General features: G+C 38.1%; 1 protein-coding gene across 1 annotated transcript in view; it reads right to left on the bottom strand.

Moving 5' to 3' along the window:
- Positions 1-26727, bottom strand: part of DOK6 (docking protein 6) — a 258557-nt gene that overhangs the window by 204956 nt on the left and 26874 nt on the right. Inside the window, exon 3 of the mRNA XM_077752730.1 lies at positions 19448-19562. Within this exon, the coding sequence (XP_077608856.1) occupies positions 19448-19562 (115 nt within the window). The remainder of the gene's footprint in view (positions 1-19447; positions 19563-26727) is intronic.

Below are 26727 nucleotides of genomic sequence, written 5' to 3'. Positions count from 1 at the left end.
ATTAAGTTACCAAGATTGCTACTTCTGCTGAGTCTCTTTATCCTCACACGTGACTGACTGGACACCCATGGTATTTGTGCTGGAAGACCACAGAAAGCTTTAGGAAGCTTAATTATTTATGAAACACGTCACAAGTACCCCACTGGGCAGTGGAAATGCCCCTTCAAGGAACCATGCACATGGCTCCAATTTCTGGTTTAGCTTTGTCTGCAGACATTCTTCTGGGCCTGTCTCCGCCTCTCCGGGCTGTCATCAGGGGTGGATCCATGTCCACTCTCTGGCTGTCGTCTACTAGGCTTCCTCCCTCGTCTGCCCACAGCCGTCTTAACGCTGGTCTCTCCTCGTCTCTGTCTCCTGTTTTGCTCCTGTGCCTTGGTTTTCTCTGTGGCTGAAATATGAACCAGATCTTGACTTTGCGGTGCCGGCCCATCTCACCACCCACTGGGGTCGGTGGGGCTGTAGGCGACCAAGCCTCTTACTTTCTCCTCGGCTTGACTCTAAGCCTCTGACCACCTGCTCACCCCTGCGATTATTACAGAAACTCGACAGCCCGACCTTCCTGACTTTTCTTGGAGCATTTACCTTGTCCCCTTGAGCTGTAAATCTTCTCAAGAGCTCACTGCCAGTATGACAGCCAAAGAGAACCTGGGAGCCTCCTCTGAACGCAGCCATCAAGGAAGATAATGTCCGTCTCCCAGTCTCTGGGAGGATAAAGCCTCGTTTTCGCCGGCGCCTTGTTCCAAGCTGTGAAATTACCTTCCGCCATGAAGATAGGAGCAAGTTCACTTTTTCTTTGGTGAAGGTCAACTTTTTTTTTTCTGCTCATTTTCTTGGTTAGCACTTATCACCAGGTTATTAAATATTTTACTTATTTTTAGTTTCCTCCCACTATAAGCTCTTTGTGGATTTTCTCTGCTTGCTCATAACTATATCCTTAATGTCTTAAAGCAATCCTTTACCCGGTTAACACTCAGCAGTTTTTTTTTAAACTGATGAATAAAGAGAGGAAGAAATGCAGAAAGGTGAATACGTTCTCTTCTCTTGTAATTATCAGCCACAAAAGGAAATGTGGACGGACTGGGTGGGAGTTTTAAGGGGAGCAGGAAAGGGACACAGATAACACCGGTGTGTTTCTACTCAGAAGTGAGCAGTGGAATCAGGTGGCAGCTGAAGTCAAGCGTGTTAGCTGCGTCTCTGGAGTGAATATTAAAGGGAGTTGACTTTCACTTTGTCCGGCAACTTAGGGATGGGGCCACATTTCTCTACTCCATATATCAAAATTCACTGAGTTTATTCCCTGAAACACTGCTTTATCACTGCCCTTTCAGTGAATTCGTTTTCATAGAGATGATAATTATACATTAAGGTTTGGAAACAGAAATGAAACCGGTTTCAAAATAACTGAGGCTGAGTCTATGAACATTTTCTCATTAATTTTCAGTATAGTACATGAATACTGAGTCCTGGGCCTGGTCCAAAGACAGTATATAATAAATGTTAATAATGTAGCTAACATAGGAGATCATTAACTAATTTGCATCTTTTCTGAGGCAATTAATATATTTACTTAAAAAAATACTCGAGAAGTCGTGGACACTTTTTCCTAGCTTCAGGATTTGAACTACACATGTGGCATGCCCATCTGACCTTAATAAATATTTATTATTCATAATGACTATAATGAATCTCGTTGCAGGGTTAGCCCACGACAGACGGGCTACTGAAATTTATTCTCAAAGGCAGAAGTATCAACCAAAACAATTTAAGGTGAGTTACCCTTCCAAGATGTGCGACCTGAGAACTCGATCAAGCCGTAGATTTTATTTTCCTGACAAATTATAAAACAAACTTACTCTCTGGCCATAAAACATGCTCCACTTAGGATTCTGACTCATGAAAAATGTAATAAAAGCAACTCCAACTTGTGACCTTAAAGTGAATTCTAATTTGGTCTTGATACTAATAAAGAGTTTACTGCATTCTTAGGTCACCTACTGCACTGCTTTACAGCCTTTTAAATGGCATTTTGGGGCATTTACCAATGTGATAAGGACACAGAAAATGCTAGAAAAAATTGAGGAAAACTAGTTTCTAGGTATTGTCTAGAGCTGCCTTGCCAAATTGTTCTAAAATTTATTTCAGCCTTTAGTATATTTTAATAATGACTTTGATAGCATTTAAAAAATAAGAATTTATAAGTGATACCAAGTAGAATAGGATACAGAAGGAGATTTAAACAGCACTGATCTTCAAAAATGTCCAGAAAGGCAGATGGGGGAGAACCATATTTAGGAAGATTAGGTATAATCCATGCAGCATAGAGTAAAAGAATGCACAAAACACTATTTTATACATCCAAGTTGAGAAGGAATTGGCTTCTAGTGTGTATGATAAAATGGTTCAGAAGTCAGGGTTCTTATAAACTGAATGACAAATACAATGGCATTGTGAATGAGAAAAAACACAGTTAGGAATCAGTTAATTAAATTGAAAATATAGCCCTTATAAAGAATCAGAGAATAATTCTTTCATGAAAGTCGTCCCTGGCAAAGCTTGGTTAATTGCGTGTGGTTTAGAAATCTAACAGGATGGTCCGGTGATTAAAGGGACAGATCTCGTATTCATGAAAAGTGACACCAAACAACTCTTTGCAAAAAGGATTATGATTACTTTGGACATTTTCTCTGATTGCAGAAAACCGCTTGATTTCTATCTGATTTTAGATTACAAAGCCTGAAACTTGAAAGTTTTTATTTCTTTGCTGCTGGTATATGATATAAAAGCGGCCACAAAAGGTTGCTGAATTTAAAAAAATATATGAAGCAGTTGCCTTTCTCAACTAGCGGGAAAGAGAAGTTAAAATTATGATGATTTACTAAATCTTTTGGAACCAGGAGAGGATGAGTGTGATGCAGTGATGATGGTGATGAACATCTTTATACTAATGTCTTTGAGTAAGAATGGGTTCAGGAGAGGGGGAGAGAATTTTTTAGAGACCAATAAATAAACCAAACTCATTTCTGAACTGCTTTAGATGAATTCAACATAAGAGCTTCCCAAATAATGAAATGGCATCGTTCTTTACCCTACATCCAGAATGGATAAAAACTGGTAGCTATTGAAGGCCAAAAGACTCATAGTTACCATTCACTCAGGGTTTACTCTGGGCCAGAGCATCTATCACGTCTAATTGTCAAGGGCACTGTAAGTTATTCCCTTTTCCAGATGAAAACAGTAAGACTAAACTACACGTAGGATAGTGCGGGAGTTCTGGATTCACAGCCTGGCTCTCACACCTGCCAGTTATGGGCCTCACAACCTCTCTGTGCCTTCATTTTACTACCTCTACAATGGGAATAATAAGACTTCTATGTTTCAGGAGAATTATTATGAGATTTAAGTGAGTTCATCACGTAAAGCACAGTGCCGGAGGCATAGCAGTATTTGCTACATATTAGTAGCCATCATATAGAGAGATTTAGTATTTTGCCAAGTCACAGAGCTAACAAGCGACTGAATTTTGGATTCCTTTATTTCCATTGGTCTACACCACTTTACTTTCTTAGAAGACAAAGACTTTTCTTGGAAATACGATTATGCACAGCATGAGTCAATATCATCCAGACAACACAGATGTTCAATAAATTATTTAGACCTAAGTTGAATTGTACTTTCCTAGTTATGTTTTACGTAGATTTTATCACCTGCTCCATACACTGAAACGCTCCCCTGGATATAGCACAAGGAGGACCCACAATCCTCATCGGAGTGTATAAACGAAGAGTTGTGGGAATAGGGAAACGGTATTTCTAGCTCAGATGGGTGTATTCCACTTTTATAAGATTCTGGAGTGGTAGCAGTGGACATGAGAAATTATTTTTCACTCTTCCCAGTAGGGTCCATTCCTATAAATTCAAATCTTCCTGAAATTCCTAAATGAGAACTGGTCTCAAGGTTAATAATTCTTTTTTTTTAGTTCTTACATTTGTATCCCTTAAATAATAATAATTGTTGTCCCTACCAATTGTTCAAATCTCTGCATCTCAATTTTCTTTGTGTCATTCTGCAGTTTCCATTCAATGCCTGCAAGTGCCTTATCTAAGGAGGCCTTGGTGACCTGCATTAAATCTAATTTGCTGCTGACATCTGCCTCACTATTTATAAACAAATTCAGTACAATGTAGTGAACCACAGCTATGGTGTTAGAAGTAGTCCATTTAAAGACAGGAAAATACAGCTCGAAGCAAATGGCAACAGGGTACTTAAACACAAAATCCTACTGCTTATTTCCTAACATTTTTAGTGACACACTAAAGAAAAATGCTTTTGGCTGCAGACATTAAGAGGCAGCTTTGTGATATATTCTATCCAAGAAATTATAGTTATCAAAACAAATCCTGCAAATGTCAATGTGATGTGCTTCCATAACACAAAGCTTGAATGCACAAGAGACAAAGGTTATCAGACTATAGACTTAAATATAATTCTCTATTCTCTCTTTCCTCTCCTTATGGTGCTGGAGAAAGTCATAAAAATAAGGTGTGGGCTTATAAGCTAATAAGAAGGTGCGTGCCTGGAAAACACAATAAACAGAAAGGACTTATTTAAACAACTCAATGAGATTTCCTATGTGGTCTTTCTCAGGTGCTACATATTTCTAGCATCCAGATCTGTTGAAACTGAAAGATTCAAAAGGGAAATGAACACAAAATCTGTTACTGCATTTCGAATATTTGTAAATCATAAATTAGATTAATATATTTCTTTGTGAAAATGAAACCCTCCCGAGAAGCCAGCCCAGAAAGTAGAACAGGATGAGCGTTTAGTTATATTATTTTAAAGACACTTTAAATACATGGCCGGCAACAACTTACATATTATGTGCAAGGTATAATCTTGTATTATTGAGGAATTAACTATTTCCCATCAGGAAAATAAATAATTGAATAATTATTTGATTGGATAATCAAATAATTGAAGTTCACATCCTTCACTGAAACGACCTTCACACATTTCAGCCTGAGACCAGCACTGCTTAGGTTCCTACTCTGATAACTATCTCAGTTTTAATAACATTTTTGAACTCCATCAAGATCATGAGTCCACTGTTGCTCCTACTATGGTTTCAAATTCAATCCCCTCCCCGACACCCTCAGTCCCCTCCGTATCTAGCTTAACCTTTACCATCAACCATTATAACCCTCGGGCACACAAGTCCACTTCCCTGACTCTCCCCCTTGCCTCCTCACATTGACCCGCCACAAGACAGGAAATTGCAAACATTTCTAAACATTGTAGATAAAAAGAAAAAGAGAAGAACACACAAGTACCCAGTAATACTAATGAGAAGAGAAGTGAATGCAAATGAAAGGAAATCAGAATAAGCTGTAAGGTGATGACAGCTAACACTGACAAGCACTTACTATGATCCAGTCACCCTGTTAGGTGATTAACCATTTTAGTACTTCCTGAAACTATCCTTTGGAAAAATGTCAAAGTCAAGGTTTATTGAAGGAAAGGCAGTTTCTCCCAAACACATCACTAGAATGTGGGGACTCCGCATTGGAACCCAGGTGCTTAATGCCAGAGGCTGTTGTCTTGCCTGGTCAGATACAAAGAAATCTGAAAATCAAAGGGTCAGTACTCTAGGAAAATCAAATTACCAGAACGCATTCAGGTAGATATAGAAAGCTTGAGTGGCCATGAAGTTTGTAAACAAAATATACCTCAAAAAGGCACTAAGCTAACATGGTTTCAAAAGCAAAATGAACATAAGGTCTCATTTGCTATTTAAGTTGCTCTAAAGCTTAAAAACAGAAACACTTAAAAACAAGACATTCTTTTTATGAACACTGGCAGTATCCTGATGCCAAACTCTGTCTAGGAAAGTACAGGAAATACACAGACCTGTTTCAAACTGTGAAAATCCTCTGTGCCACAGAACCCTGACATAAAAAGTTTAGTAACTAGATAATGCTTCACTATGCCCAACTGGGATTGACTCTTGAAATATAAAGATGATGATATTAACTATTATTTGTCAAATCATTAATAAGTTCCAGGCCTTGTTCTTTTGATATTAAATCTTTATTACAAAGCCATGATGTCAAATTGCCATGGGCTGCCCCATGTACCAAGGAGGATGTGAACTCAGTCTGGCTCCAGAGTATGTTCATGACCATAGCTTTGCAGGGAATATATTAATATAATTCATCCTATTAATTGATTAAGGGGAAAGAGCCATGGAGTTATATTCATGGCTGTTAACTTTTAATGAATGGACATATTTTAAAAATATAACTTAGCGGGGCGCCCGGGTGGCTTAGTCGGTTAAGCGTCCGACTTTCGCTCGGGTCATGATCTCGCGGTTCGTGGGTTCGAGCCCCGCGTCGGGCTCTGTGCTGACTGCCAGCTCAGAGCCTGGAGCCTGTTTCAGAGTCTGTCACTCCCTCTCTCTCTGACCCTCCCCTGCTCATGCTGTCTCTCTCTCTCCTAGAAATAAATAAAACATTTTAAAAAATATATATAACTTAGCTATCAGAAATATACAAGGGCATAACCCGAAATAATATAAAATGAACAAACAAAGGCTATATTTATCAAAGTAAAGTTCACAAAAATAACAATGAGAAAAAATGGCAGTTTGCCAAAGAACAGAGTATAATTTACATAAATTTCAAAAGTATATAAAATAATAAACCATGATTTCTAGAAATAAAAATAAACATGGTAAAAGTATAAATCACATATGTTTAGTAAATAAAATATGCAAATCATTATAAAATTTGGGGAATTATATAACTGCCACAAAAGCACATATTATATATTTATACTGCATTTCATTCATTTATTTCTAAGTTGGTTGACATGACATATTTGTAATACTATTATTTATATTATCTGTGTACAATATTTTAATAATACATAAAATAATAAAATCAGTGCCTACTAATGAGACAACTTTTAGAGTACAAAGATACAAAAGGAACATCTTTCATCTCTGATATTCCGTCACCAAGGCAAAGTCATTGATGTGAATTTTCAGTACTTTATGCACACACACAAATATATCTGTGTGTGTATATTTGTGTGTATAACAGATATGTTTGTGTGTATATGTGCATGTGTGTGTATATGTATGTGAGTGTATGTTTACATACATGTTCAAAATATTGGGCTCACTTTATGGCACATTTTGCAAACCGACTTTTCACTTAATATATGATCTGCATCTTTTCAAGTCAATGGACACAAATTTGCATCATCAACTTTAATTGCTGTAAATCATCTCTTTTTTTAAAATCAATGACAAACCAGTGAGCAATTAGTTCGTTATTTTTTGTACTTTACAAAAAGCACCACAGTGATCATTTTTGTACATAAATTTATCTATTTTCCAACTTGTACCGATGGTGCTTATGATTTTGGTCATCTTTGCTGGTACTTCCCTGTTTTAGAGACTGAACGTGAGAATCCTGACAGGCACGTGTTGCTGAAGGAAAATTACCAATTTGGGATCATTTTGGTAAATGCGTGGGCTTGTGGCACCCACGATCATGACAGTAATGTAATGGCACACAAATGGCAGCCAGGTCAGGTGTGGAACTGACATGTTCACAGGAGCTGAGCTTAGAAGAAGGAGTCGTCTTAGTCATTTCTCTTCGCTGGCATTTGACTTTTGTTTTCTGAATCACTCCTTAACAGAAAGTTCTCTGTTGTGCTGCCCTAACTTGTGGAAGTCAAGGCACTGTCTCTTACCCCACAGGCGCTGCCGCAAAGATACTCGCATGTTCCTTGTTCATTACAAGACGAACACCGTCTCCCCGGTCCAATGGACTCCTCTTGAAAACTTTCTCTTCATTTTAGCTTTTTGTGGCACCTCTTGTCTTTCTTACAAGCTGAGCTGTGCGTGTATTATATTTGGGGCGCCTGGGTGTCTCAATCCGTTGGATGTCCAACTTGGGCTCAGGTCATGATCTCATGGTTTGTGAGTTTGAGCCCCGCATCAGGCTCTGGGCTCGCAGGCATCTCGGAGCCTGGACTCTGCCTCAGATTCTCCCTCTCTCTTCCCCTCCCCAACTTGTGTTCCCTCTCTCTTTCTCAAAAATAAATTAACATTAAAAAATAAATGTTATGTTTTACTTAGTACTTATTTCTATGTATTTTCAATACATGAGGTCAGCCTTATTTTTCAGACAGAAAGCTTATATCCCTTTGATAATCAGAAAGAAAAAAGAAATTTGTAGCTTAAAAAGAAAGAACTTTAATTTGCCCCATTTGTGTTCAAAACAAAGTCCAAACTTTTGAATTCCTCTCAGCTATTTCTGCTCTTCTTCCTCTGCTCCCAAACCTACTTAAGAAACATGGAGGAATTTCATCATTTCTTATTTGCATTTATATACAGAATTCCTTTTTGTTCTCTCCGCCTCCCTGTTTTAGCCTATCCAAAGCCCTCCACAAATGACATATATATATTTTTAAGCCTGATTTGAAAGAGCTGTGTGCTAGTACAGGCCTGGCATCGCAGATGGTCACAGACTTCTGGCGAGAAACAACAGAAATGTGTTCTCTCGCGGTGGAGAGAGGCTGAGGAAGAACCTAGGAGACGCTTGTCTGCTGGTTTCTGGTCCTGTTAGAAATCCGGGCGATGCGTGATTGTGGCTGCGTCTTTCAAATCTCTGACTTCATCTTCACATGACCTGCTTCTGTGTTTCCTCTGTATCTCTGCAGCCGAACTTATTCCTTTTTCTCTAATAAAAACACCTGTCACTTGGATGTAGTGTCAACTCTAACCGAGTATGACCTCACCTTGGCAGGATCATGTCTGCAAACACACTATTTCCAAGTAAAGTAACAAGAATTGGAACCTTAACATATCTCTTTGGGGGGCACAATTCAACCCATTACAAGCTCTGGTTATTAGCTCATCCTGTTTTACGCTACCAGACCATTTTGTATTAATACCTCTTCCTAATGCTTATAATAAGTCTTTTACAAATATATGGGTATACAGGGGCAAGTTGGTAAAAATGAATTCAGTCTTGAGGTGTATTGCACTACTGAATATTAATCATTTAAAACATTTTCTAGAAAGCTTAAGAAAAATTTCTTACATATTTTTGTTAGTGTACTGAGTTGCCACTTTAAGAAACATACTCAGTTTTTAAGTCCTTATTCAACATTTCAAGTTAAAGGGTTTTTTTTTTCACAACATAAAAATATTCAAACCGTTTTTCTGCTTCAAAGGTTTCAAAAAGTCTGGCGCCCAATTATAGATGGTTTGATGTCTTAGAAAAGAATAGTTCTTTATATCAGAGTAGCATATGGCACAATTTTAGAGTGACACATCCAAGGTAATATTCTTTATGTAAATCCTGAAAATCAAGCAAGAGCACATTTTCTTAATGTACAGGAATAAGGAATGGCAATGACACCTCCCATCTGACTATTTTCCAGCTGACACTCTATGTTAATTGTTCATAAAACTTGAGAAGCACTTTGTCAATTCTTGCATAGATAGCAGTTACTTCTAAAAGGACTTTCTAGGGGTGCCTGGGTGGCTCGGCGGTTAAGCATCCAACTCTTGGTTTCAGTTTAGGTCATGATCTCAGGGTCTGTGAGACAGAGCCCCATATCAGGCTCTGTGCTGACAGCACACAGTCTGCTAGGGATTCTCTCTCTCTCTCTGCTCTTCCTCTGCTCTCTCTCTCTCTCTAAAGATAAATTAATTAACTTAAAAAAAAAAAGTACTTTCTGGAGCTTGACTGACGTCTGGGGAAATCTCCTGGGTTGGCTTATAGAAAGGAGTTAGCGAGTGCTTCGTTGGGTGAAGTGATGGACAGAGTGTCACATGGAGGCAGCAGGCAGGAAGAGCAGGGCACTGGGTGGAAGGATGGGCACACGGGACAGGCGGTGCACCCAGCAGACAGCCCATGAGCTGTAGCTCCCTGTGTGTTCACAGAGGTCAAAGGCATGCAGCTAAAAGAGAACCAAGTGAAACTGAAAAAGCAAACCATTGGAATTGGGGCATAAAGAGATACTCTAGGGATTCGTATTAGATTTTATTCTCCAGACATCAATTTCTAGAGTTTATCAGTCTTTATGAGTGATTAAACATCAGTATTACACACATTACATTTAATGGCATAAATGTAATACCCTCCGTTACACATTAGTGCCTGGACAGTGCAAGGAAAGAAGTCATAAAATGCTGCTCAGATCACTTCTGTCTCTGACTTGTTTATCATGCCAACCTTATAAAAACATGCCCACAGTTTACCAAATTCATTTAGTCTTTTTTATGAGACGGTGCAACTTCAGGTTTGGTATTTTTATTCAATGTGAATCTACAAAGAACGTTAAGAATTTAGTCTCATTACACTGTCAGTGCTACACAGCAGTTCTCTCTCTCTAAAGAAATAACTTCAAAATTCCAACACATTTCAGATCACATAAAGCCACTAGATTCTCGGGGTGCCTGGGTGGCTCAGTTCGTTGGGCATCTGACTTCGGCTCAGGTCATGATCTCATGGTTCATGGGTTTGAGCCCCACATCAGGCTCTGTGCTGACTGCCAGCTCAGAGCCTGAAGCCTGTTTCAGATTCTGTGTCTCCCTCTCTCTCTGACCCTCTCCTCCTCACGCCGCTGTCCTCTCTCCTCTCTCTCTCTCTCTCTCTGAACTAAATAAAAACATTAAAATTTTTTTAAAAAGACCACTAGACTCTGTTTTTTAATGATTTCTTCCAAGTCTCGTAGCAGGAGAGCTAAGGACCAGATGGTTATAAACCAGCCATTTCCACAGCGACCGAGTCAGCTAGAAACAGAAGTTGTTCCAAATTCATTCAAGTTGTCTTTGGTATTGAACAATCAGTAAACAGAAATGTCTCCCGTTATCCCCAAAGTGAATGGACTGCTCATAAAATGTGCTGGGCTGACATCACTTGAAACTCTTAAAACCGAAGGATTATGTTTATCCACAGACCATGTAACTCTCAGCAGCAATTGCTACTATTTTTCTAATATCAAACCCACATTGGACTTCTTAAATGCAATACAATTGATTTTTATCCTTTGTATTGGATATATACCAGCTGCTACTTTGGGTTCTACAAGCTATACTTCAGCAATTTAAAGTCATATTTGACAATACAACTCAACAATTATCAAAGCCTACTGCTTGTTTTAATGGCTTGGTTCTATCAAATTAGTTTCATTACCACAAATGTGAAAAGTTGTACAGTCAGCAGTGAGTACCTGAAATAATAGAACCTTTATATGGGGGACCTTTCCCTCATTCATAAGCATAAGTTGAACTCTCCCAAATGAAATAATCTACATGGTTCAAAAGATTTCCTAATAAGGAAATAGAAATGCTTTTTAAAACTCAAATAAAAAATACTTTTGGTGAGATCATATACACACATCGTATTTATGACATTGTATGTATACTATCGGCCTATATTTATATTCATCTAACTCCAAGATTGTCTCTTTGTCCAGTGTCTAAAACTTTATCACAGAGACACAAGTTCATTTATGTTTATAGGTTCTGTGCCACAGGTGAGTACCAACACAGGTTTCATAGTGCATATATAATAAAAGTGCTAATCGAAATAAAGACTTCAATGCATGCTATTACCTTTTATTTTGATTTGAAGGATGATTTTTGACAGTATCCCTTTTGAACTTATTTGTGGTAAGAAGGATTATGTGATGTGTGAGAAACAGAAAACCATATGGAACCCTCTGCATTAAAAATGCTTTGTTAAAACAATCAGCAATAATAACATAAGACCCAAATGCATCTTATTGACTAATATAGACAGGTATGGGGAAAAGATGTTATTTTAGAAAATAAGATTCTCTTAGAAATAAGGATATAGAATTTGGGTAGTATAATGTGGATAAACTGATAGCCAGGTATTTCGGGTACAAAGTAATGTTGATGCAAAATTAAAGAAAATTAATTATAAGTATAAGGATATATTGGGACTTGGGATTGACTCAAATATTTTTCATTTTTAATATGGGAAAATTTATTCAATTCATGAATATTCCATTATACATTTTGGATGGAAGAAACTTACATAACTTCATTATATTATGGATAAATTCAATGCTTCAAATAATCATTTCAGAAATTAACTGGTTGTTCAGACTTTAAATACAACTCACTTTAAATTAGTTGGAGATAAGTTTTCGGATTTCACACACAGGGATACCACGTTTTAGTATGTTTCACTTTATCATGCTGAGTTGATGTCAAGGTTTTTACAAACTGAAGATTCATGGCCACACTCCATCATAAAGTCTATTGACATCACCTTCCCAACAGCAGTTGCTCACTTTGTGTCACATTTTGGTAATTCTGGCAATATTTCACACTTGTTTTTTATAATACTGTAATTGTTATGGTAACTGAGATCAGTGATCTTTGATGATATTATTGTAATTGTTTTGGAATGGAGCAAACTGTGCCCATACAAGATGCTGAAATTACCTAATAAATGGTGTGTGTGTTCTGACTGTTCATTGGCTGGCTGCCCCACCCCCCCAATCTCTCTTCTTCTCCTTCTCCTCAGGCCTCCTCATTCTCTGAGACACAACAATATTGAAGTTAGGTCTATTAATAACCCTACAATGGCCCCTCAGTGTTCAAGTGAAACAAGAGTCACACATCTCTCATTTAAAATCAAAAGGTAGAAATGATTAAGCTTAGTGAGAAGTGTATCAAAACCGGAGACAGGCAGAACCTGGGCCATGCTGTGAATGCAAAGGAAAAGTTCTTGAGAGAAATTAAAAGTGCTACTTTCTGTGAAGACAGGAATAGTAAGAAAATGAAACAGTCTTCTTTCTGATACAAAGAAAGTAGTAGTGGTCTGGATTGAAGATCAAACCAGCCATGGCATTCCCTTAACCCAAAGCCTAAGCCAGAGCAAGGCCCAAACTCTCTTCAGTTGTACGCAAGCCGACAGGGGAGGAAGCTGCGGAAGAAAAGTTCGAAGCTAGCAGAGGTTGGTGTATAAGGTTTAAAGGAAAGAAGCCATCTCTGTAATATAAAAGTACAGGGTGAAACAGAAAGAGCTGATGTAGAGACCAAAGCAAGTTATTTACAAGATGGAGCTAAGATATGTCATGAAAATGGCTGCATGAAACAACAGGTTTTCAGTATATATAGAAACAGCCTTATATTGGAAGAAGATGCCATCTAGGATTTGCGTAGATAGAGAGGAAAAGACAATGTTTGGCTTCAAAGCTTCAAGGGACAGGCTGACCTGTTAGGAACTGATGCAAGTGATGACTTTAGATTGAAGCCAGTGCTCACTTACCATTCTGAAAATCCTAGGAACTGAAGAATTAGGCTGAAAATTATGCCTGTGCTCTGTACATGGAACAAAGGCCGGAGAAGGCACATCTGTTTACAACAGGGCTTACTGAATACTTTAAGCCCACTGTTGAGACATGCTGCTCAGAAAATAAGATTTCTTTCAAAATATGACTGCTTATTGACCATGCATCTGGTCACTCAAGAGCTGTGACAGAGATGTACAACGGGAGGGAATGCTGTTTTCATGCCTGTTAACACGCCATCCACTCTGCAGCTCATGGATCAAGGAGTAATTTCAGCTATACTTGCCATAGATAGCGATTCCTCTGATGGATCTGGGCAAAGTCAATGGCACACCTTTGGAAAGCATCCACGATTCTAGATGCCAGTAACAACGTTCGGGATTCATGGGAAGAGGTCAAAGTATCAACACCAACAGGACTTTAGAAGACTTTGATTCGAACCTTCATGGATGACCTTGAGGGGTTCAAGACTTTAATGAAGGAAATAAATGCAGATGTGGTGGATACAGCAAGAAAACCAGAATCAGAACTGGACCCTGAAGATGTGACTGGATTGCTACAATCTCATGGTAAAATTTCAATGGATGAAGAGTGACTTCGTATGCATGACCAGGGAAAGTGGTTTATTGGTATGGAATCTACTCCTGCTGAAGATGAAGGAAAGATTGCTGAAATGAAAACAAAGGATTTAGAATATTCCCCATATACTTAGTTGATAAAGCAGAGGCAGGATTTTAGAGACCTAGCTCCAATCTGGAAAGAAGTTCTACTGTGGGTGAAATGTGATCGCATAGCATTGCTTGCTACAGAGAAATTGTTCATGAAAGGAAGAGTCAATTGATGTGGCAAACTTCATTGTCTTATTTGAAGAAACTGCCACAGTCACCGCAACCCTCATCAACCACCACCCTGCAATATTCGCTTTATGGTGGGGGTCTGGAACCCAACTTGCAATATCCCTGAGGTATTCCGATATGGACATAGTTGAGCTCTTTTCCCTCTTTTCTCTTTTCTGTAATGAAGATAAGTAGAATCTATTAGCCAGATTCTGGGTTTCCAACATCTAAGCCACCTGCTCCTTCATTTACTAGGCATCGACTTGAGACTGAACATATTCAGAAAAAGGAGCAAGGGGTCTTTTCAAGTAAGAGGCAAACTCCAGAAATTCTTATTTTTGTTCCACAAACTTCTACTCATAGAGTTGCTGCAGCAAATCTGGTAGGCCATGACAATTCACACACATAGACACAGACACAGACACAGACACACACAGACACACACACACACACACACACACAGCACAACGATCATTTACTCCCTCTCACCCTATCACAAACACACAACAATCTGGCATTTGGCAGTTTAAACAATTTTCCCCATGGGGCCACCACGTTAGTTTCTAAAACTTGTTTTGAAAAAAAAAAAAAGACCTCTTAGGAAAAGCTAATATAAATATATCATTATAACAAAACTTAAATACAGATTTTGCTCATTCATTACTTCATTAATTCAACAAATTTGTATTCGCCCTGCGGTGTGAGAGATTCTGAGGTGAGAAAGAAAATATGACCATGTCTTCATTGAGCCTAAATATGATGGAGACATTGTGAACAGGATATATGAAGTCCAAGGTCAGGGTGCTGTGGATTTGGAGAGCAGAGGCACTACAGTCAAGGGCCTGAGATACCAGGGCCAGAATGGAAGCCCATGTGGAAATGGCCAGGAGAAACGGAACATAGGGGCATCATAGGCTGGGGAGGGGCTCACGCAAGGAGTCCCTGTTAGAAGGGACACCACACACATATGTCCCCCTGCCCTCATTACTTTGTGTTCACAAAACATACAGAAGCTACACAGGCACACATTCAGGATCATTTATTTTTGTTCTTTGCCGTTACTATTGTCAGTTTCTTTTTACCACATTAGAATACATTTTTTTTCCCTGCAAGTCCCCTCTAGCCTTCTTTTAACTTAAACATGTATCACAGGTGACCTTAGAGAGAGTATAGATATATTTTCTACTGCAAAAATTGTTGAGATAATTATAGATTCACATATAGTAATAACAAATATTACAGAAAGATTCTGTGTAAACTTCGCTCACTTTCCCCCGAAGGTAATATTTTGCAAAATTATAGTATAATATCACAGCCAAGATAATGATGATCTGATCTTATTCAGATTTCCCCAGTTTTACTTGTACTTCCTTGTGTGTGTGTGTAAGTTCTTTACATAATTAGCCACCTGTGTGGGTGTGTTCATGCACCGTTACAATCAGGATAAGTGTTCAGTGCCAGCACAAGGTCATGGTATTCTTATGTCCCATCATCCCCCGGGCCCCCCATACCCCCAATCCCATTCTGAAACTCTGACAGCAAATCTGTTCTCCATTTCTAAACTTTGTCATTTCACAGATGTTACACAAACGGATTTGCAAAATATGTAATCTTTTGGGATTGCCTTCGTTTCACGTGGTATAATTCATTCAAGACTCATCCAGGTTGCTGCCTTTATCAATAGTGTGCTTCTCTTTATTGCTGAGGGGCATTCCATGGTGTGAGTGTACCACAGTCTGTTGGAAGACATCTGGGGTCTCTCTAGTTTTTGGCTATTGTGAGCAAAGCTATTATGAATGTTTTTTTTTTACCTGTATATGTATGTGCGTGAACATAAATTTCCATATTTTTTCCCCTGAGATAAATGTCCAAGAACGCAATTGCTGGAGTGTGTAATCATTACATGTTTAATTTTATAAGAAACTGGGGCACCTGGGTAGCTTAGTCGGTTAAGCATCCGACTTTCGCTTAGGTCATGATCTCAGGGTTCGTGGGTTCGAGCCCTGCGTCGGGCTCTGTGCTGACAGCTCAGAGCCTGAAGCCTGTTTCCAATTCTGTGTTTCTCTCTCTCTCTGACTCTCCCCTACTCATGCTGTCTCTCTCTCTCCTAGAAATAAATAAAACATTTAAAATTTAAAAAAAAAGGGGGCTCCTGGGTGGCTTAGTCGGTTAAGCGTCCGACTTTCGCTTAGGTCATGATTTCACGGTTCGTGGGTTCGAGCCCCGCGTGGGGCTCTGTGCTGACAGCCAGCTCAGAGCCTAGAGACTGTTTCAGATTCTGTGTCTCCCTCCCCTGCTCACGCTGTGTCTCTCTCTCTCTCTCAGAAATAAATAAAATATAAATAAATAAATAAATAAAAGACAATTAAAAAATTTTTTTTTAAAAAAAGAAGCTGCTAACTATTTTCCAAAGTGGCTTTACCATTTTACATTCCTGACAATGTAGGAGTGATCTAGTTTCTAAGCAACCTCACAAGCATTTAGTGGTGTTACTTTTTTTTTTTTTTTTAACTTTTAGCCCATTCTGACAGGGGCATAGTGATATCTTATTGTGTTTTATTTTCCTTACTGTAGTTTTTAATTTGCATTTCCCTGGTGACTAACTTACTTTAAGCACTGGATGCGTGCACTCACACATTCCCATATTCATTTCATGTAAATAGGATAGTTTCTAAGTGAGGTATTTTCTTCTGTTCAATTTATTTTCTTTTCCCTTTTTTGCCTGCATTTCCCCCTCCCCCCCTTCCTTTTCCAACCACTTCATTATCATCTGCTGTCACCCCAGGTAACACTTGGTAAAACACACACTATCTCTCTCATTGTTTCTTTTACAAACGTGATTATTCAGTATCCACTTCTCTGCTGATGTATTTTGCTTGAGGTACTAAAATTCATACACATGTCTTCAACTCAGTTGGCTTACTTAGAATTCTTCCTAAGGACTGCATAATATCTCGTGATAAGGATATACTGCAATTTGTTCAAGTATTTTCTTGATTGCCATTCATTTGTTTCCAATTTTGTTGTCATTACACATAATTTGCTTAAACCTACGACCTCATGGACTGGTGCATATATTTATACAGGATATGTTCTCAAAGAGTAGCAGCTGTCTGTCTTCTCAAAAAAAAACTGAGGCAATCCACATTCTCAGTAGCTATCATGAGAACACTTTTACACGCATTCGCATTAGAAATAAATCTGAGTGCTCCTTTTAATTTTGGCTTTAACCATATTGCTAGTTTGATTTTCACATCTGTGATTGCTTTACCATTGGGAGTCTTTTTTTTTTTTTTTAATAGTTTATTGTCAAATTAGTTTCCACATAACACTCAGTGCTCATCCCCACAAGTGTCCTCCTCCATGCCCATGGGAGTCTTTTTTTCCAAATAATTTTGCCATTTTTGTCAACAGACATGGACTACTGATCTTAACACTGATCTAAAAAATATAATTTGCTAGAAAAGATACTCAAATTCCCTGTTTATGTGTTTCAAGTAGTTTCTTTGTTTTCCACTTTCATGCTCCATGAAGTTAAGAAAATTTAATAAACTCACGCCACAATTTCTTATATACTTTTACTCTTAGCTTCCTAGCTTCAAGCAGACTGCTCTATCTACATACAAAAAAAGTGACTTAAAAAACAAATAATTCAAATAGGTCATAATTTAAACTAGTTGAAAACTCCTTGCTAGGAATTCAAATAAAACCGTTCTTTTATTTTTAGACTCGGATCTAGCTTCAGCCTATATGTCTGCAAATTCTCCTCTTGGACATTAAGGCCATTTTGTTTTAATGAAGGACCCTTCATTTCTCAAAAATCTTACATGAACCATCAAACCACCACTGCAACAAAAAATAAATAAATAAATAAAAATAAAAGTAATTGTGAAAAGATTCCAACATTAGACTTGTGGCTTATGACTCTTAAGTCCAAATTTCAGAAACATAACTCAATAACATTCACTGAAATAACAGACTTCAATGTTGCCTAAGTATACACCCAACATGGCCCAGTATAATTTCAAAAATGTAAAGCCATACAAACACAAAAAATCGTGAAAATTATCTTCTATCCTTTTTAGAAGATCAATTTTCTGGTTGTTAGTTTCAGTAGGAGACAAGATCTGAGAGCTCAGAGAAAAACGAAATGGTCAGACAGTGAACAAGAAGGCACACATACTTTTAGATGTGAATAACCGCAAGGCGGGAACCGGCTCTGTTACAAAATGGATTTGATATCACCAGTTACCAGACTTCTACGCAATGCCAAAAGTCAATTTTAAATGATGAAATGAGGCCAGATGATGGGCGGAAGAAGTATGGCAAAAGGGATTAAAAGCATCCAAGGAAAGAGAAACGCTTTGATAAATCCAAATTTGGTTTAGCAAAACAGAGGAAGTGTAGGTGAGGAGGGAGGTATGAATAATTTTATTTAGGCAAGGCAACGTTATCAATTTTAGAATAAGAGAACCTGGTATTAATTATACCTATAAACTTTATAAACCCAGAAGCTTTATTTCCTTTTCAAAAAATACTCAGTAAGGCTTCTACTAAAGACCTATTATTTTAAACTCATGTCTGTCGAACCTTACTGCCTTTTGCTTCCATCCTTTGTAAAACGAATGCACCACTTCATTGAGCAAAATCCTTAAAAAGCTATAATAAGCCAACTAATACATTACATAGCACAGGGCTTTCAAAATGAAAAATACTGCCGGTTCAAACTATAAACTGCCTTGTGTCTCAACGATGTCAGAGTGCTTTATGAGCTGGGATGCTAAAATGCAATCTGAAATGTGTTCCCTTGTAGTACTGAGAAGCCATGAAAGCAACCAATTGCTCAAAGCTCTGTCCTAGAATGTCTGGGGACTTCGGCTGTGCTGAGCCACACTTCCGCTTGGCAGCCTTATTATTCTCCCAGCAAATGCCTACATCGGCACCCGGAAAGAACCAGAATACGAGTCGCAAGCTCGCCCTGACCACATCTCGCAGGCACTGTTTAACTTAACTCTTCAAGCTTGAATGGAAACCTCCAGAATCCTCTGACCACCCGGGAGCAAAATCCAGACACAGAGAGAATAAACAAGCACCAGAACATCTGTAGAAATCAGTATGTTGAGCTTCCTCCTCAAGTCTTCTACAGCCCAGTCTTACCCCGATGCTGCCTTCCCTGGTGGTGCTGTAACTTAATCCATCTGGGCCATTCTCAGGAGTGGCTCCATTTCCACAAGCGGTAGACAGAGGCTATAATTGCTTACCTGACTCACAGGCGAATGTCTTTGACGTTTCATCGTGGAAGATAATTGCTACTGCATGCTTCTTTGTCTCTCGAGGCAGTCTGGTTATATTTTTGATGTTGTGCAGTTCAGTTACCTTGGAAGAAAAATATTTTTCACTTAGTGAACAGTAGAGGCCGTATACCAGAGTGCTGTAACAAAATAATCAGTTATTACTCTCTTAAACCAATCTCCGCAGAATATTTGTACTCATTTCCAATGAACTGTAGCCAAAACCAATATAGGATGAAACAAACATGTCGTCTCTTCTGCCCTCAGTTTTGATCCTTGTCTGCTGAATTTCGAGACAGTCTAAAAATTATGGAGAATAACTCCACAAAAGCAAGGACTCTGTGCTCTTATGAAAATTGCATCTTCTGCCAACAACAGCTGGTGTGGCATATAGAAGATTCTCAATGAATTTTTGTTAAGTACTGATTGGATCTAACAACTCACCCTTCTCCCAACTCTCAACCATCATGCAATTCTCGGTAGGACCATAGTAACAATGCGAAGGGCACCTGCAAACTGGTAGAAAAACTGACTTGAAAATTTGAGGTCATTAAACATAAGCAATGGACCTGCTTCCCTGAAAAATGCAGAGAGTGCTCATAACTCCATGTAACCACTACCACCTCACCACATTCTCTCACCAAGGCCCACCCATGATTCACGCACCCAGGTTAGCAATTCCTTATTCATTTGGAAATTAATAAATATTGAATACACTTATTTTTTTAAAATTTTTTAATGTTTTATTTATTTCTAGGAGAGAGAGAGAGACAGCCTGAGCAGGGGAGGGTCAGAGAGAGAGGGAGTCACAGACTGAAACAGGCTCCAGGCTCTGAGCTGGCAGTCAGCACAGAGCCCAACGTGGGGCTCAAACCCACGAACCGCGAGATCATGACCTAAGCAAAAGTCGGACGCTTAACCGACTAGGCCACCCAGGCGCCCCTTGAACACACTTATTTACTCCAGCTTCAAACTTTGTATGGAGCACACATTCTTCTGCTACGACTTGTGTACGTTTTATTTCTTCCCAGCCCCCAGAAACGGGCAGATGCCCATTTCCCCAACTGCTCACAAGCACATGGCAATAATACTGTTGTAGGAGTTAAGTTTTTTAATGTACTTCTCAGCATGCTGAATTCGTTACTTCTTCTAACACAAAAAGTTCAACAGGTTTGTTCTCATTTTCATTTAGTTCCAATATTTAAAAATTTCCCTCGAGGTTTCTTCTTTGACCCAAGTATTGATTAGAAGCGCGTTGTTTAACTCCATACATTTTGGGATTTTCCAGCTATCTTGCCATTATTGATTTTTAGTTTATTTATTGATTTTTTGACGTTTAGTTTCATTCCACTGTAATCTGATAGCAGATCTTGTACAATTTCTATTCTGTGAAATTTGTTCAGGTATGTTTTGTGGCCCAGAATGTGGTGTATCTTGGTGAATGCTCCGTGAGAACTGCGAAGAATTCTTTGATGACGTTGTCTATAGATGTCTATTATATCTCGTCGACTGATGGCGCTGTTGAGTTTACCTATGTCCTTACTGCATTTCTGCTGCTGGATCTGCCCTTTGTGAGGGAGGGATACTGAAGACTCCAACTATGATAGCTGATGCATCTATTTCTCTTTGTAGTTCTATCGATTTCTGCCTCTGTTGTTAAGTGTTAAAGATTGTTATGTCTTCTTGTAGGACTGACCAATTTATCAATATGTCATGACATTCTTTATTCCGGATAACCTTCCTTTTGAAGTCTTCTTTGTCTGAAATTAAAACAACTACCCTCCTTTTAAATTAATGTTAGCATAGTATATTTTAATGAAAGTTTTAATTATATTTTTTGTACTAATATTAGCATGATATGTTTTTCTATATCTATTTACTGTTAATCTACATATGTCTTCATACTTAAGGTGGGTTCCTTTTTGAAAACATGTCATTGGAACTTGTTTTTGGATCCACTCTGATAATCTCTGGCTTTTTAATTGGTGCGTTTAGGGGCTCCTGGGTGGCTCCGTGGTTGAGCATGTGACTCTTGATATGGCTTAGGTCATGATCCTGGGGTTGTGGGATCAAGCCCTACATCAGGCTCCATGCTGAGCATGGAGCCGGCTAGAGATTCTCTCTCTCTCGCTCTCTCTCCCTCTCCCTCTGCCCTTTTCCCCATCTTGCACATCCTTTCTCTCTCTCAAATAAACAAGCAAATAAATAGAATAAAATTGGTGCATTTGAGACTGCTGATGTTTAAAGCGATCATTAATGTCATTGTATTAATATCTACAATATTTGTTGCTGTTTTCTGCTTGTTGTTCTTTCTTCCTGTTTTTGTCTCCTCTTTTTCTGCATTTTTTTATGTTAACCGTGCATTTTACATGGTTCTATTTGTTCTCCTTTCTTATTTCATCTTCATAACCAGACATGACACATCAAGTAAAAGGAAATGCTGTAAGTAGGCCGTTACTGGCGTGGGGAGCCCGGAGGGAGGGCAAGCCTTCTCTAGTCCTGGGTAAGGTCTCAGTTCTGGACTTAACAGGTGGACTTTACAAGCGTGTCTCCATCCTTCCTGCCTTAGGTGAGAGAGGATGGCTAGGGTGAGCAGGAACTGGGTATTTCCCTTCTTCGACGAGGGTACCAGCTTTGACTTGCTTGATCAGGGTTCGGTGTTTGCTTTTCCATCACACCTGCTTTAACTGCAAATGAAGGATTTTGCTGAAAAGATTTAATTCCACTCATGACTCAGTGCCATCCTAGAAGTACATCAATCACCAGCTAGTGTCTGAGGTGGAGAAAAATCTATAGATATATTTCATGTATTTTAAAAATGTTAGCCCTCAATTTTCAAGATGTTTCCTTTGATGCTGAGGAGGACATGAGAGTATCAAAATAATTAAAAGTATCAATTTATGACCAAAAATTGTACCCATGCCATGTAAAATAATATCTGTAAAATAAAACTATGAGGAAAGCCTGGTGGCATTTGTCATGCTCCCTTCTAAAATCTGTAGTGACCTAGACTCAGCCTTGTAAAATAACCAACCCGTTTCTCAGGGTTGCTGTGTAGACTGTCCAGAGGAGCCGTTTTATTCTCTGTCACCATGAATTTACAGTTCTGTCACGTTGCTGAAAAGTTAATTTTAATATATCTTTTTTGCATGTTTGTTTTTCTATTTATAATTATCTCATTAACATTAACATGCAAAACTGGGGAGTCTGGGTTGGCTTAGTCAGTTAAGCATCTGACTTTGGCTCAGGTCATGATCTCACAGTTCAGTTCGTGGCTTCGAGCCCTGTGTCGGGCTCTGTGGTGAAAGCTGGGAGCCTGGAACCTGCTTCAGATTCTATGTTCCCCCTGCCTTTCTTCCCCTCCCCCACTAACGCTCTGTCTCTCTCTCTCAAAAATAAACATTAAAAAATAAAACATCAACATGCAAAACTAAAATTGGTAAGATGGCTGATTTTAAGCAAAATAACTGAAAGAAGATTTGCTTCATATATATGCACATAGACAAATACACATACATATACTATATATGTTTTTATATCTATTTATATATCTATGTATCTGAAAATACTCATTTCCTCTTCCAGGAAAGAAAAATTAGACACCAATATCTCATAGTTTCAGAGGATTAATACCTTGGGGAGAAGAGGAAAAACGCTTTTTTAGAACAATGATTCACATATTATATTTAAAGTACCTTAAAGCATATCCTCAAATAAAGTTAAATTCTTGAATTTTTAAATGATTTGTTAAGTGACTCAAATAATATTGAACTTGAATCTTATCCTAACTTAGCAAATTGAAGTTATTTTTGAAAAGGAGATTATTTTCAAGTGTTATTAATTTTAAGGAAACAAAGGATCTCACCCGAATTAAGTAGAATCTAAAAGCAATGAAGATGATGTGTTGTCCAAGACTTCACGCAATTTACAACAGGTGAACTTAAAAGTGAGACGCTGCTCTATAAGCTGCATCATGTGTAATATCTAGTTGTAAAAAACGGTATCATACAAGCATTTACTATTCTGCTCAAGGGTCATTCCCAAATATTTAATTTACAAATATAAAAGAATATTAGAACAGACATCCTGGGTTCCATTTTTTTGTCCTCTCATAGCAAAAATCAACAAAACAAATGAATAGACGGCTCAGCAAAATGCAACATGCACTGGGGGTTTTCCAACTTCTGTGCCTTGGGCGGTCTGGCAGATGTAGTGTGAATGCCGTGTTTGGTCTTCTGTAAAATTTACACCCAGAAATGCAGACAACCTCTTAAAGCAGACACCGTTACGCTTGATTCCTGAGTAGTGTGGGGCTCTTTGTTGCTGATCAATCGTGGGAGGCCATGCACTTCAGCGTGTGCTCTAAGACATTAAAGAGGCGCCAGGAGGGCAGAAGACTCATGAGGGGATGAAATTCTGCTCCTCGGGTTGTCTCGGCTAGGACATGCGAGTGTTATAAATTGCAAAATGTTATAAAATCGTGCCAGAAGGCTTCCTAAGAAGTATGTATATCTCCAGAACGGTTCCTTTTTTTTCTTAATTTTTAAATGTTTATTTATTTTTGAGATTGAGAGAGAGAGACGAAGCACAAGTAGAGGAGGGGCAGAGAGAAGGAGACACAGAATCCAAAGCAGGCTCTAAGATCTGAGCTGTCAGCACAGAGCCCAAAGTGGGGCTCAAACTCACAAACCGGGAGATCATGACCTGAGCTGAAGCTGGAAGCTTAACCGACCGAGCCACCGAGGCGCCCCTCCAACTGTTCCTTTTTAATTCAAAATGCATTTTAAAAAATACTTTTGAATCATAACAATTTAAGTCAAGATCTACCATCCAAATCCCCTATCCTAACTTCTCCCTTAGTACAGTATGTATTTACCATCCAGTGGGGATGTTTTCTGTGACCAAAACAACTTTTAAAAACAAAAATGTTTTTATTAGTCTAAAACATGTCAATGTTACATAAAAATAATCAACACTTATTAAATTATGAAACCCATGAGACTCTTGAATGCTGAGAACAAACTGAGGACTGATGGGTGTGAGGGGGGAGGGTGGTGATGNCAACTCAACAGTAAACTATTTGTAAAAAATATATATAATAAATAAATAAATAAATAAAACATTAAAAAATTATGAAATCCTAAAGCATTTCAGTAATATACATTAATAAATTATTGTATCATTTAACAATATATATTTCTAAATCTGCTTATTCACATGGCTATAAAAGTATAAAATATAATTAAAGTTTAATAAAACAATTACTTCAAATAAATATGAAATTAGCAGAATTTAAAGGAAGGAAAATTACTTCAAAAGGATTTAGGCAGTTCAGGTCTAAGTCTGTAAATGCCCTGGGCGACAATTTAAAGGTGTTATTAAGTGATACAATTAAAACCCAAATATAAACATACATAAGTGATGACTTTGCTAACTGGTGCTACTTCATTTTATTTCCAAGGAGTAATCCCTAAGGAATTCACAGTGACAGAGTCAAAGGGTTCAAGGATGAAAAAATTACATTTAAGTTTTAAATCCATTTTGAGTTGCTTTTGTGTACGGTGTAGAGAAGGATCCAATTAGGGTTCAATTTCATTCCTTTGCATATGGATATCGAGTTTTCTCAACATTTATTAAAAACACTGTCCTTTCCCCCTTGTGTGTTCCTGCCATTCTTGTCGAAACTTAGCTGACCATGTATGCATTGTGATATACATATATATGTACACATATACATGTGTGACTATGTATATTTCTGGGCTGTCTCTGTTCTGTTCTATTGGTCTATGTGTCTGCTTCTATACCATTATCACACTGTTTTAATTACTACGTCTTTTAATGACTATATTTTCTAATATAATTGGAAATGAATAAATATGATGTCTAAAGCTCTATTCCTTCTGAAGACTGCTGTAGCTATTCAGGGTTTTTGTGGTTCCATATAAATTTTAAAATTTTTTTTTCCTGCTCCAGTGAAAAATGTCTTTGAAATTTTGATAGGGATTGTACTGAATCCATGTATCACTGTGGATAGTATGGGCATTTTAACAATATGAATTCTTCCAATCCACGAACACAGGATTTTTCCATTTGTGTCTTTCCAATTTCTTTTGTCAATGTTTTATAGTTTTTAGCAACAGATCTTTCACCTATTTAGTTAAAGTTATTCCCAAATGTTTTATTCTTTTTGATGGTATTTTATTTTTTTTTAAATTTATTTCTAGGAGAGAGAGAGAGAGAGAGAGAGACAGCGTGAGCAGGGGAGGGTCAGAGAGAGAGGGAGTCACAGACTGAAACAGGCTCCAGGCTCTGAGCTGGCAGCACAGAGCCCAACGCGGGGCTCAAACCCACAAACCGCGAGATCATGACCTGAGCCGAAGTCGGACGCTCAACCGACTAAGCCACCCAGGCGCCCCTTTTTGATGGTATTTTAAATGGGATTGTTTTCTTGATTTCCTTTCTGGGGAGATCATGGTTGCTGTAAAGAAATGCAACTGATTTTTTAATGTTATTTTGTACTCTGCAACTCTACTCATTTATTAGTTCTAAGAGGAAGAACTACTTTTTTAAAAAAAGAGTCTTTAGGACTTTCTATATATAAGATCATGTCATCTGCAAACTGAAACAATTTCACTTCTTTCTCTCTGATTTTGATGCCTTTTATTTCTTTTCTTGCCTAATTACTCTTTCTAGTACTTAGTAGTATGTTGAATAGAAGTGAGCACCCCAACCTTGTACTGGATCTCAGAGTAAAAGCTTTCAGTTTCCCCCAGTGATTATGATGTTAGCTGTGGGCTTTTCATAAACATCTTTATTTTGTTAAAGAAATTTCCTTCTATGCATATTTAATAGAGAGTTTTTTAAAATTGTGATTGGATGTTAAATTTTGTCAAATGCTTTTCTGCATCGATTGAGAGGATTGTGTTTTTGATCTTTCATTCTGTTAATGTGGTGTTTCACACTGCTTGATTTGCATATATTAAGCCAAATTTGCATCCCAGGGATCAATCCCACCAAGGCATGATGTGTAGTCTTTTTGATGTGTTGTTGAATTTGTTCTGCTAGTATTTTATTGAGGATTTTTGCATCTATGGTCACCAGAGAGATCTGCCTGTAGTTTTCTTTCCTTGCAACGTCTTTGTCTGGCTCTGGTATCACGGTTGAACTTATAAAGTGAGTTTGGAAGGATCTTTCTTACTTCTATTTTTATTTTTATTTATTTTTTAATTTGAGTACAGTTGACACACAAT

The sequence above is a fragment of the Crocuta crocuta genome, unplaced genomic scaffold (assembly GCF_008692635.1).
Source record: "Crocuta crocuta isolate KB4526 unplaced genomic scaffold, BGI_CrCroc_1.0 scaffold101, whole genome shotgun sequence".
Lineage (NCBI taxonomy): Eukaryota > Metazoa > Chordata > Mammalia > Carnivora > Hyaenidae > Crocuta > Crocuta crocuta.
The sequence above is the reverse complement of the archived record's forward strand: the minus strand, read 5'-3'. Positions and strand labels throughout refer to the sequence as shown.